Source organism: Rissa tridactyla, chromosome 4 (genome assembly GCF_028500815.1).
Source record: "Rissa tridactyla isolate bRisTri1 chromosome 4, bRisTri1.patW.cur.20221130, whole genome shotgun sequence".
NCBI classification, from domain to species: Eukaryota; Metazoa; Chordata; class Aves; order Charadriiformes; family Laridae; genus Rissa; species Rissa tridactyla.
In genome coordinates this window covers 67165904-67179863 of record NC_071469.1, presented here as the reverse complement: position 1 = coordinate 67179863, position 13960 = coordinate 67165904, and the positions used below count along the sequence as shown (strand labels likewise).

The window sequence follows — 13960 nt, the reverse complement described above, 5'->3', positions numbered from 1 at the left end:
TGACAGATGCAAGGAGCTGCTGGAAGAGGAGAGTGAGGAGGCAGCATTGAAGTCCTTTGGGCATGATCCTGTCTTTCTTTGCAAATATTGAGCAAGCCAAATTCAACAGAGCCCCAGATCCTCCGCCCCCCAGGAGGGAGCTGGCAGGGCTGGCAGGGACAGGCAGGGACAGGGATCCTCTCCCTGTACAGCCTCCCTGAGCCCCGGCAACTCCAGGACTGTGGCGAGGGGTGGACAGGGACATGGGGAACATCCATCCCACTGTGGTCGATGTCCAACTGGTTACAAAATGCAAAATGCTCCCTGACTGCCCGCGTTCTCCAAAAAACTGACGCACAGAGACTCAGAGATGCAGTTTTTGTTCAGGCACAGTGTTTATTGAGGAGTTGCGCAAAGGAGAGCTCCCAGGAGCAGGAGGACTGTGTCAAAGAGGCACAGAGCTCTGTCCGTGAAGACCTTTTCAATCGCCAAAGAACAGCAGTCTTGTGAGGTGATCTTGTAGTTCCTTGAACTCACCCACTGCCTCAGTGTAGGCATCTGACTCCTCCTCCAGACACTGGCAGAGGTTGAATGGCTCAGCCGTTTGGAAGGTTGGGGGCAAGATTATCTCCTCAGGCATGTTCTCACTGCCAGAAAAGAAGTGGTTGAGACGTCCCTCCTCCAGGCAGTCGCGCAGGTACTCCAAGATGTCCCTCAGCTACATCAGCAATTCGCTCCTGCTCCAGCTTGAGATGGGTATGGTGTTCAGGAGGTGCAGCACAACCATCTTCAAGGTAGTGGTGGAAAAGCCTGTGCCCAGCAGAGCTGCAGGCATTTCAGGTGGAAGGTGTCATGTGGGGCCTGCCTGGCGATGTGCGTGGAGAACTTCACCTCTGCCACAGCGTAGCTCTCTGGCCGCATCCTGCTGGGGGTGAAGATGGCCTCTGGAGCCTGGCTGCTCAGGAAGATGTCTGAGTCGCCTTGCTGCACCCCAAACACCATCTCAATTAAGAGACATCTCCTGGAGGCATTTGTCAGCTGCAGCTTGCAGGAGCGGCTGGAAGGCAGCACCTCCATGCTGTAGTGATGCGACTGAAGAATCTCACTCCAGGCTGAACTCACCAAGTCCTGGAACCACTGAGCAGTTTTCTGCACATCGAGGTAGGAGCCAGAGCCAGAGCCAGGGAGTCATGTGTTTAACGCATTATACATTTTATATGTTTACATAATATATATTTATATTTAAATATAAAGTTATAGAAATATATTTCTCTCTCTTGAGGAGAAGAAACATATATAGAGATTCCTCCTGAAATCTCTCCTAAGGCACATGGAAAATAAGAACGCAATTGGTGACAGCCAACGTGGCTTCACCAAGGGGAAGTCATGCCTGACAAGTCTGGTGGCCTTCTGGGATGGTGTTACAGCATTGGTAGATAAGGGGAGAGCAACAGACGTCATTCATCTGGGCTTATGCAAAGCATTTGACGCTGTCCTGCATAACATCCTGGTCTCCAAATTGGAAAGCCATGGATTTGATGGATGAACCACTCAATGGATAAGGAACTGGCTAGATGGCCACACTCAAAGGGTTTCGGTCAATGGCTCGATGTCCAAGTGGAAAGCAGTGACCCCAAGCAGCACTACAGGCTTGGGGAAGAGTGGCTGGAAAGCTGCCCAGCAGAAAAGGACCTGGGGGTGCTGGTGGACGGCCAGCTTAACGTGAGCCAGCAGTGTGCCCAGGTGGCCAAGAAGGCCAACAGCATTCTGGCTTGTATCAGGAACAGTGTGGACAGCAGGAGTAGAGAAGTGACCGTCACTCTGTACTCGGCACTGGTGAAGCCTCACCTCGAGTACTGTGTTCAGTTCTGGGCCCCTCTGGGACACTGAAGTGCTGGAGCGTGTCCAGAGGAGAGCTACCAGGCTGGCGAGGGGTCTGGAGACCAGGTCATATGAGGAGAGGCTGAGGGAGCTGGGCATGTTTAGCTTGGGGAAGAGGAGGCTGAAGGGAGACCTCATTGCCCTCTACAACTACCTGAAAGGAGGTTGGAGAGAGGTGGGTGTTGGCCTCTTCTCCCAGGCGAATAATGACAGGACCAGAGGAAATGGTCTGAAGCTGCGGCAGGGGAGGTTTAGATTAGATATTAGGAAGAATGACTTTACTGAAAGGGTGGTCAGGCACTGGAACAGCCTGCCCAGGGAGGTGGTTGAGTCACCATCCCTAGAGGTATTTAAGAAACATGTAGATGTGGCGCTTCAGGGCACGCTCTAGTGGCAGAGATTGTAGGTTGTTTGGTTGGACTCGATGATCTTAAGGGTCCTTTCCAACCATGAAGATTCTGATTCTGATTCTGATTCTGATTCTGATTCTGATTCTGATTCTGATTCTGATTCTGTGGCACTCCTCAGGGGTCAGTACTGGGACCAGTGCTGTTTAACATCTTTGTAGGTGATATGGACAGTGGGATTGAGTGTGCCCTCACCAAGTTTGCTGATGAGACCAAGCCGTGTGGCATGGTTGACAAGCTGGAGGGAAGGGATGCCATCCAGTGGGAGCTGGACAGGCTTGAGAGGTGGGCCCGTGCAAACCTCATGAAGTTCAACCAGGCCAAGTCAGGGCAACCCCAAGCACAAATCCAGGTTGGGCGGAGAATGGATTGAGAGCAGCCCTGAGGAGAAGGACTTGGGGGTGTTGGTGGGTAAGAAGCTCAACATGCACCAGCAACATGCACTGGCAGCCCAGAAACCCCCCGCAGCCTGGACTGCATCCCCAGCAGCGTGGGCAGCAGGGTGAGGGGGGGGATTCTGCCCCTCTGCTCTGCTCTGTGAGACCCCCCCTGCAGTGCTGCCTCCAGCACTGGGGCACCAACAGCAGAAGGACACGGAGCTGTTGGAGCGGGGCCAGAGGAGGCCCCGGAGATGCTGGGAGGGCTGGAGCCCCTCTGCTGTGAGGACAGGCTGAGAGAGCTGGGGGAGTTCAGCCTGGAAAAGAGAAGGCTCCGCGGAGACCTTCCAGCCCCTTCCAGTCCCTAAAGGGGCTCCAGGAAAGCTGGGGAGGGACTCTGGATCAGGGAGGGGAGCCATGGGATGCGGGGGAACGTTTTTAAACTGAAAGAGGGAAGATTTAGATGAGATCTGAGGAAGAAATTGTTTGCTGTGAGGGTGGTGAGCCCCTGGCCCAGGTTGCCCAGAGAAGCTGTGGCTGCCCCATCCCTGGAGGTGTTCAAGGCCAGGTTGGACAGGGCTTGGAGCAACCTGGGCTGGTGGGAGGCGTCCCTGCCCAGGGCAGGGGGTGGAACAAGATGGTCTTTAAAGTCCCAACCCAAACCATTCTGTGATTCTGTGATTCTATGAAAAGCTACCTTCTTGAGTCCTGATGCTGGAAACGGAGTTGCGGCTGAGGAGGAAAGCTGAAACCACAGCCTGCACCATGGCAGCTCTCTGACAAGGACACAGCATGGACCTTGCTTGTAATTAAAACCACAGAAAGATATTTGAATTAACCAGAAGAGCTAATTTGAGTTTGCACTGAACTCTTCTTTTCTTTTTTTCCCAGCATCTTTCGGCAGCCAAGTTGCTGATGGTGTTGCATTAATAGTAGTGAGCAAGGGCAGAATGTCTCTGCTTCTACACCGCACTTCCCATTTTCCAATTTTTAATATGAATAAGAAGATTTGTGGTTTTCTTCTACATTTGGCACAGCAGCGACCCAGGGAAGACTTTGGCATAACACCATCTTACAAGATAAACAAGTCAGAACGCAGAGCCTGTGGTCTTTGTGCTTACTATATCACTTTGCTTATCAGGAAACTATTATTTCCTGACAATCTTATTCTTTGTATTACAAAAAGAAAAAGCTGCATCAAATGTCCATTGCTTCCTCAGCAGTGGGTTGTACAGAGGCTTGCAAATTCAGTTGCTTCTAACAAACACTAGGCAAATTTCACTTATGTTTGTAAACATCAAAGGGTAAAAGTTAGCTTATTATCAGCCGTCTGTGCTCAACTAGCAAAGCCAGGTGGGAGTTGCCTGTTCTCAGTATTGACCTCGCGGTGACAAACACAGCTTCTTCAGCGCTTCCCGGCAGCGGCACCACCCGCGGCTGGTATCAGGGCAGTGCAGAAATGCGTTCTTCACAAAGAAACACAAGAGTCTGCCTTGGCCTCTCCGAGGAACATCCTTTTCTCTGACTTTATTTTTTTTTTTCTCCAGAAGAAGCAGCTAGATAAAGCGATGAATGGCACGAATCTCCAGCCAAGATGGTTTTCGACAGATAAGGCAGCTCTGGGGTCCCGGCGGGCACAGAGCCTGGCGTGCCTGCAGCTCCCGTGGTGCCCTCAAACCCTGTGTCAGCCGGGCATCGCTTTGTGCGAAGCTGGGCTGAAAGAGGAGCTGAGAAGCTGCTAAGGGGCGAGCGCCAAGGTCAGGCCACGCTCCGTACCTGGGAGAAGCCTGGCAACGCCTTGCTGGCTTCCTGAAGACAGGAATGTTAAAAAAAAAAAAAGAAAAAGGGGGAAAAAGGAAAAAAAAAAGAAAAAAGAATAAAAAAAAAGAAAAAAAAGGAACTTCCACTTAAAGCTAAATTAGAATGTAGAATGAAATGCCATTGAAAATCCTTAGGAAACAGATCTCATTTTTCTCAAGACAGAGATTTTGCAGAAGAACTTGCAACAAATAATACTTTTCTTGACTTTTTAATATTTTAGCTGTCTTCCGTGCTTGTTGCATTGGGAAGGGGAAGTATGCCCATTTCTCACTGTAAAACTTCCAGTCCTATACACCAAAAGAAAAAAAAGAGAAAAGGGGGAAAGATGTCATGACTAAGACTGAAAACCTTCCTTTTTATTTGTTTAAATAATTGTTGTTCATTCTCATTTCACAGAATTGAAGCGAGAGAAGTCCTGTGGAACAAACTGGATAATTTCACCTAGACACATCTGAAATGGAACCAAACTGCAAAACCTCGAGGTTTTGATTACAATTATGAAAAAAAAAAATATTATCTGTCCATTTATGTGGGTAACAATGACAATTTATTCTTCTCTAATCGCCATCTCCTATCAAAATATCTCCAGCTTGATATATGAGCATCCATTATAGTAGCTTTGTGTTGAGCTGGAAACTCAACAATAAATGGCTTTAATTGTATTTAAAATTATGGTAATAATTCAGGCATATACAATATGTATGCAATATTACTGATCGCACAAAAGGTGTTTCTAATTTTATATTTCCTTAATTAATTTTCCTCAGAATGGCAACATTAGTACCTTTGCGCATGCCAGTTCGATTCAGTATGGGAGCAATACAGAAGAGAAAAGTTGTATCTGTAATAAAATGACACTGACCTTTTTCCCAGCTTAGTGCTTTCTCTGTTATGACAAATAGATTTAATTTCAGGGCCTTCTAGGAAATTGCATCAATATTTAAACTAATTTTGAAAAGTTTGAAAATGTAAAATTACTTTGAAAATGTAAATTCCCCTCCTTACCCCCACATTAGGGATGCATACCCCTCTGAACTTGACTAAGCGACGATGCAAACCTCAGGAAACATTCATATTATTAAAACCACAGCAAACTGGAAAGACTGAAAAAATCATTCCTGAACTTCCCATTGTTTTTCAAATTTTGAAACTGGCGGTAAGTCCACATCTCCAACATGAACCATACGGTTTCTGAGATTGCAAAAAAATGAAATTCTGTTTTTCAGTGAAGCATACTGCCCTCGTCACCCTCATCCCACTATATGGCTTTCATGAATCAAATTCACCACCAGACGATGTGACCTGCATTTCTCTCCTTCCGTTTCCTGGAAGTGGCTCCTTCAGCTCACAGGCAGCATCCGAAACCAGGAGCGAGGGCAGTTGCATCACTTGGGCCTCGGAGAGGGAAAGCGTCTGTTGTGCCGTTGTTCCTCCCGGCCGTGCCAGACACACGGAGCTGGCGCAGGGCTCCTGCCTCAGAGGGATGGGCTGAGTTCAAAGCCCTTGAAACTGCTCCTGCCCCCAGGAGCAGCACCTCATCCTGCTGGCACTGGGACCAGGCCATGAATCTTTGAGGAAAAGAGACCAATTTTGAATTGGTACAACCTAAGGCAGGTGAATAAATATGCAGAAAATACAGCATCTCGTTCCATGTGATTTTCCACTCGGCATAGTCAATCGCTCAGGTTCTGGCTTCATCTAGTCACCAGTAACCACAACATATTTTGGTACAAGCTGAGATACGGCCGCATTCATCAGCCCAATTAGTGCTTCCAAACATATGGAAGAAAATAACATTTTAATCCTCCCAATTACTGTGGCTTTAAAGAGTAAGACAAATTGGTTGATAAGAGGGTCTTCTTCCTTTTGATTCTTCAGATCTTGGGATTTACCATTGTTTCTTTCATTTTGCGTTCAAATATTAGCAGAACCTGATCTGATTTGATGGTGTATTTTAACTATCATAGGTAGGAATTACAAAATTGTGGGGTTTGGGTATAAAAATGTAGTACAGGAAGATAATGAAAAGACAGACAACTTTGACGGCCTTGGGCTGCCATGCCACCTGACTTGAAGCAACGTTAGCAGAATTGTTAAGGATGCCTGAGTCATTTGAGATAAATCAGGTTTACAGCAGCAGGGTAATGTAATTTGAATTTTGGATCACGTTCCAGAATTGGCACAAGAGCTGCAGACAAGATACATCCTTAGTGGTCCTGCGGCTGCTTGTGTCCCGGCTGTCCCAGCCCGGTGGTGTGGGGACGTGCTGGCGCCGAGGGACATCGCGGGGAGACCCTGGACCCCACTCGGCAGCGTATCCGTGTGAAGGACCATGGAGACCGTGGCTGTAAGCAGAAGGAGAAATGGAGGTACAGCAGCAGTCATTTACAGACCCTGCCGAGAGATGCTCTTTCTCCTGGGTGAGCAGCCAGGGCTGCATCCCCATTGTGTATGAAGCCCCTGTTAGAAAGCTCGGTTTAAACCCCAAACTGCCCCCGTTGATACCATCAAAAGCCTTAAACCCAGACAAAAATGCAGGATCTGAGTTCCTTCCTTTGGGAAGGATTTTTCTTTCTTCATTTTCACAGTTTGGACTGTCTGCGGCCACTTCAGACCGCTCGTCCCGAAGCCTCAGCCTGTGTCAGTGAAACGTGCAGAGGGGTACAACAGGGCAGAGAATGCAATTTAAGTTTAGGCTTTTGAACTAAAGCTTAATTATATCCCAGAATTTACTCTACCCTTCACATGGGGCTCTAGATAGATGAAGATTAATTATGCTGTGGAGATCTTTCCCCCTCTGGCCTAAATTTCCCTATCAAACTGGTTGCCTATGTATTTTGACTGGGCAATAAACCATTTTCTGAAGACGGGAAAACTACAATTTCTTTTTGCTATTAGCAGTAAGGGTTTTTCTCCACTAGAAAGGTTCATCAATTATACCAACATAATTACCATATAACTATACTACAGTAATTATTTCACTATATCTCTTCCTGTAGTGACTGCTATTGAATAAAGCAGCTTTTTCAATATACCTTAAATCTATTCCCTAGCAACATAAACTAAATCAAAACATGTCCTGTTACTGAAGAACAAATATTTTGTGTTGGGAATTACGCTGAAAGAAGCAAAGCTTTTCAGCTACAATGAGAATTCAGGCTCATGGTGGTAAACCAGTGCCGGTTACAATTGATACTGCAGCGCCTGCTGCTTTGCGTGTCCCAGGCGGGCTGTCCTGGGGCTGGGGTGGCCTCCTGGCCAACAGAGATGCTGCTGCAGACCAGAGCCAGCACCTGGCCTGGGTGAGCGTGACCCCAGGTCCACATTTCCTTCCTGAGGAGACATCTCCAGGCTTCGTTGTTGTATCATCAGAGAGTCTTCTCCTCTCTAGCCAGCTCAGAAGAGAGAGGGGACAGCATCCAGGGCATGTGCGCTGGCCATGCCTGGCTGTGGGTCCAGCCCGTGAGCCTCTTGAAGGGACGAGCCACCCACTGACGTGGGATCAAGAGCCGCTCATAAACCACCAAGGCTGGAAACACGGAGGGAGGGTTGGGAATCCTGGACATTTCTCGCAGTATCGGAGATGAGCTGCATTTTATCACTTTTATCTTTCTCTAAGGCAAACAGAACAAGCAGGCTTAATGAGGAGGAACGGGTGGATGTTTAATGGTGGATGGTCTATCTTACCCATCCCAGGTCGGATGCTCGAGCTGGTGGGACGCTGCAGGGGGTGAGCTCAGGAAAAACTCACCTGCAGAAGCGGGTGAACCAGCAATTGGCAGGATGAAAGCCTGCGTACTGCCTGAGCTTGCAGAGAGCAAACCATGCAAAGGGCTTTCCAAAATCCAAACAGACCACCCAGTTCTCCGGGTGACAGATGTGCAATACATCTGGGACGGTACCAGAGCCATCAGTGGCATGTCTGTGCCACCATATGTCCCCGTCAAGATGCAGTTCAGAAAGAGTTTAAGACTGTAAGGTTCCTCCTCAGCTCCAGCTATTTTTCCTGACATTTACAGTTACCATTATTGCAAAGCTAACTTGCAATAAAATAAATGGTTTAAATCTCATTTCCTTTTGCAATTCATGATACATAAACCAAAGGCAAGTAAAATAAATTTGTCTGAAAAGAATAAATTAACTGCTTATTTCGGGAAACGTACACTCAGGTATTCTGACAAAAGCATTTTATTGGTGGCAATATCCCACAGACAGTGCTTTCATGTGCTAAACAACAAATGAAACTAAGCAGGTCATTTGTCTTAGCTGTGTCTCCGAGTGCTTGGCAGCTCGGTGGATGTTCTGGGCGCTGTGAGCTGGTGGACGGGGGGAGCCAGCTGCGGGTGACAATGACAGAGACCCGCATCCTCTGAGCCCACAACAGCAGCGCCGGTCCATTCATCCACATGTGAAGCATCCTCTCCCCCCCGCCAAGGAGCTGTGCCCCCCCTGGGGCTTTGGGGCAGCTCTCACCCACCCTACATGAGGCTCTGCTCACGCATGGCTTTTATCTTCTGAATAGCACTGCAGGAAGCTGCAAGAAGTAGGGTCAGCATCAACCTGCCTGACCTTCAAGAAAAGAGTACACAAGCGAATCAGGACACAATATTGGGAAACAGAACACTTTGGCATTGCCGTGGTCGCAAAGAGTATCCCACGGGAGGGGTCCCACAGTCAGAGCCCCAAAAACATCCCCGGTTTGTGGTGGTGACGCCTCTCTGTGACGATGAGCCCTGTCCCAGCCACACAGAGGAGTTACACGCAGCATTTTTAGAGTGATAAAACCAGTGAACTGGTTCTCCCAGCAAAAGCCATAGGAAGTCCATCTGAAAGCTGTTGTGGAATGGGAAGGTGAAAAATTGTGATCCCACAGTCCCAGGTCGACTACGTGGTTCACACTTCTGCCACACGTCTTGGCTGCTTAGGTTTTTCTTTGCGTCATTCACATACTCAAAAGTGGCAATGTTGTGTGGATCTGTATACATTACACAAATCGTGCACCAAGGATTCCCAAGCTAAACCCCAACTTATGCTCACTTTATGGTACATTTTAAATTAAAAACAGGATCATGGTGCGCACATTCAAGCAGCTTTATCCATTATTGCATATTTGCAGGATCATGTTTGATTATCAGTGTTTGTAGTCATCACGCTCCTGTCGTTGGTTATCTCTAGTAACCAGACAAACTATATCTATATTTTCAAATCCGACATAGCCTTCTGATGGAAAAAAGCCAAGGTGAATGGCATGAAAAAATAATAACCGGGGAGTAATTGTTCACTGTTTCTCCTATCATAAGAACTAGGGGTCACGGAACAAATAGTCTAACAGTAGGTTTAAAATAAAAGCAGAGTTTAATTAGTAGAACTTTTCTTCCACATAATACATAATTAAACATGGAACTGAGAGCCATGGGAGAGTTTGGAAATTAAAAATATAAATATGCTCAAAAATAATTACAAGTATTCAGGACAAAAAAATCCACAAACTAATTGCATTGCATGCAGAAGGTGAAATTTTGTCTCACCTGAAGCCTGTGTTAACGTCCAATTTATTTTAATAAGGCTCACATTTAACACCTACTATGCAGTGCTGAAAACATAGGTGTAAGTTAACAAAATGGGACAAACTGGTTTTTACTTTCTGATGTCTATTTGTATGTTGTATGTTTGGTACTAATTAATGAAACCGTACTTATGTTTATATACTACTTAATGAGAGAAACTTTATGAGTCCAGAAAAGCGTCACTCATATTCAGCCTTTTTTCATCACATTCTGCTTAGGGAACCGTGTACTTTACTCAGACCTGGCTTATTGCCTTTCTAAATCTAACTATAATGCAAGAAAAGTAACATGCTCACATTTTTCTGTGCCTATGCATGGATAGCAACCGCACAGCCTAAAAGGGACATAAGATAATTCCTCTTTTCCTTTTTCCCCCTCATATTCTCATAGTCCCATATTCTCTCTCGGCGTTGCACTTCTCAGGCAACAATGATAATAACCAACACTTTGGGACCCAACACAAAAAAACCCACAAAACCAAGAAACTAAGAGAGAAGAGACCTCACTGGAATAAGCAATGCATCACTGCGTGTGTTTTATTCCCCTTTGAAAGCCATCTATGGTTTGTCACTGAAAGCACATCAGAAAATAATGAGCTCAGTTTTTGTTTGTTTTTCCCTTATGGCAAAGCAGCCAGCAACCAGAAAATAAGCCTTTATTCTTCATGGAGGATCAAATGGCTGATTTAGTAATGAAAAACTTGCTCTTTCAAAATGGTTCGCCTTTCCTGGACCAGCGTTTTCTTCTTCCACTCGATAAGCAATCCATGAACACCAGGCAATGCACGCACAGGTTACTGGGCACAGCGACAACTGCCCAGAAGAGAGATGCTCCAGCAAGGCTGGCTCTCATGAAGGAAGTCAAGAGGTGACCAAGGGAAAGGTTTCCAGAGCTGCTCCCCCTCGGTGGGGCTTTGGGGAGGCCAGCAATGCCCGTGGCAGCACCAGTGCAGCTTGGCTGGAGGCGCCCAGCTGCAAGCCCTTCCCTTGCAGACCCCTACCTCACCCTTCCCTTGCAGCAGAGATCGCTAGTCACCCGCGTTCAGGGGTTATGAAGTGGCCATGCCTAGGTGCCTCTTGTCAGCTGTGTCCCCGAGCTCCCCAGCAGACCCTCCCTGGCCGTCCGCTGGGCACAGGGACAAGGGGCCGCCCCATCCCCAGGCCAGCGGCTGCTGGGGGCTCCTGGAGCAGAGCCAGGAGGGCAGAACTCTCGCAGAGACATCCATCAACAACAGGCACGAGCTGGAGCAGCCAAAAGCCATTTAAAGGTACGCAATGACCATCGCAATCCCCTAATATTTCTAGGATCAACGACCAGGTTTCTTTTTTCTTTTTTATTTTTTTTAGAGAAAAAAGTCTCCAGCTGGTCTTTAAGCCTTTCCCATATTTTCTCCCTCCCATTCAAGCAAAGCTGGGCCGGTACTTGGATTTTTACCTCTGGCGTGCTGAGTACCATCTGGGGACCGGCAATAGCACAGGTATCTCATCAGCATCTCTCAGAAAGGGCTCGTGGAGGCTAATGGGTGACATCTGGAACTTCCCTAACAGCTACAGCCACGGACCCATCGGGCTGTGGAGGAGACATAATGATAGCAGCTGATGGGGAAACGGCATGAACTGAGCGGCGCAGCTCCTGAGGAAGACAGCCCTGCTGAAGAGCAAACTGCCACGAGCACAGGATACCAGGCAAGGAAGGCAGGGAAATCAGAAGCATCAGGCAGGATAAGGTTAGACTTAACTGTGTCGGTAACAAGTACACCAGCTCTTTAAATCCATCCTATCAAAACCTATATTCTGCACTTTTCAGTGTTTGACTTAAAAGAATTACCATTTGCTCCGCATTTGGAGGGGAGTTTAGTAGGACACATAGGAATATATGCATGCCAACTATTCACTCCCTCTTTTCACGCAGGTTTTTTTTTTAATATATGTGCATTTATATTGTAGTTTATATTGTGTCTTAAAAAGGAAAATTACAGAGATTTATACACTCGAGAATAACATTTGCTCTAGTTCACTGAATGCAACACTTACTTTTGGAGTATCGGGACCGTGGAGTCTCTAAAGTACAAAAAAATACACTTGGTTCCTGGCATAATTGCTTAATCTCGAGGGATTGTAGGAGATGTTGAAAAAGCAATTGAAAAATCCTGCTGAATTCCAGCCCGAGATAGAATTTTGCAGAGACGCAGATGGTGTACCTGCCTCGGGTTCACTCTCCAGGGGAGTTTGGTTCCCCCTTGGAATCACAGAATGGTTCGGGTTGGAAGGGACCTTAAAGCCCACCCAGTGCCACCCCCTGCCCTGGGCAGGGACACCTCCCACCGGCCCAGGTTGCTCCAAGCCCCGTCCAGCCTGGCTTTAAAATTCCCCCCCAGAGCAGAGTGCTCAGGCAGGAGAGCCATCGCGTCTCCCTGGGAGGGGCTGGAAGGAGCCTCGCCGCGCTGGAGCTGCCGGGTGCCAACCCCTTCCCGGGAGCAGAAGGACCCACAGAAGCCACACCTGGGGAAAAGCTGCCTTGGGCCAGGGGCGTGAGCACAAAAGTGCTAAAATCAAATGGTGTAGACAGGGATTAGAGGATGAACCGTCCTCCCAAGCAGCGTGGCTGCGGTTCTGCCTGGGACATGCCCGGGGGCTCTGCAGCGCGGTGACCTCGCCCCACCACAGCCCTCGAGCCCGGCCAGGGGGACCCAAACAGCCCTCGGCTGGGGGCTCTGCAGGGCACGTGAGGCCAGAGAGGGATCTCGCCTGCTTCCCTGCTTTGCTGGTGCTGCAAAAATGTGCTTGCAATGACAAAACCTCCAACCCAGCTGGCGGAGGTGGTGCTGAGGAACATCGTTTAGTGAAGGTTTTTGTCAATGTTAGGTTGATGAGTGGACTAGATGATCTGAAAGGTCCCTTCCAACCTGGGCAATTCTATGATTCTATGATTCTGTGATGGATGGATGGATGGATGGATGGATGGATGGATGGATGGATGCCGTAAGCAGGAGAGAGTGTTTGGCCCTAAGCACCATGCTGAACCAATCATTTCTGGTTTGTTCCTGTGAATTTATGAGTCCAGAAAGAGCATTATTAGCCTAAACCAAAGCCTAGTAAAATAAATAGCCTAGAAAAAAATCTCCCCTGGCTCTCAGCGCCCTGATATTATCTTCTTCTCATCCCAGCCTCCTGTTGCTCACCCATCTCCACACTTCAGCTCCAGAGGTGCTTGTCCCAGCCAAGGCAAAAACATCACTTTTTTCAATCCAAACAAACAGGAATGGGAAGACGAAACTGGCGTGGCGTCCTGCTTGGCTGCTGGGCTGCAGCATCGGGACACACACCATGTGTGTGTGTGTGTAAGCCCATGGCTGGAGCTGCCCTAAAATTCATTGTCTTTTCCTTTTTTTTTTTTTCCCTTAGAAGATCAGAGCACATTCAGAGCAGCAGCAGTGGACAGAAACGTGTCCCTCAGGTGACTGCAGAGACACACAGCCCACGGGCTGGACCCAAGAGTGAGTGTGGGAGGTCACGTCTAGTGTCCACAGCTCCATGCACGGGCACCAGAAATGTTCACCGGCGTCTGGAAAAGCGTCATCTAGTGTGGAGAGGGGAGGTTACAGACCCAGAACTGCATTTTAGTTGAACGTGATCACGGCACAGGACTCTCACACAGCACTCTCTTAGGGTTTGTTGCAACCCTGAAATGAAAAAAAAAAAAAAACAAACCGCACAATATTTTGGAGGTGCAGAATTCAGGTGTCAGGATGTAATACTGAGAGAAGAAAAGCGGGGGCGAAGGTGGTGGGGTGTGGGTGTGGGGGGCGCTCGGCAGGAGCGTCCCTCTGTGCGGGCAGGGGCCGCCAGCCCTGCCTGTGCTTGCGGGGAAGGTGAGGGGCCCAGCCGTCAGCTCCGCGTGCCGCGCGCCGATGTCATGATGCAGCAAG

The 13960-nt window shown here is 48.1% G+C and overlaps 1 protein-coding gene across 1 annotated transcript; it reads right to left on the bottom strand.

Moving 5' to 3' along the window:
* Positions 1 to 460: 460 nt before the first annotated feature.
* LOC128908639 (inositol 1,4,5-trisphosphate receptor-interacting protein-like 1) lies at positions 461 to 1152 on the bottom strand (the record flags this gene model as incomplete). Its single annotated transcript, XM_054199288.1, is given in 2 exon segments — positions 461 to 804; positions 807 to 1152. Coding segments are annotated over 2 exon segments (690 nt in total), but the record flags the coding sequence as incomplete, so codon positions are not given.
* Positions 1153 to 13960: the final 12808 nt, after the last annotated feature.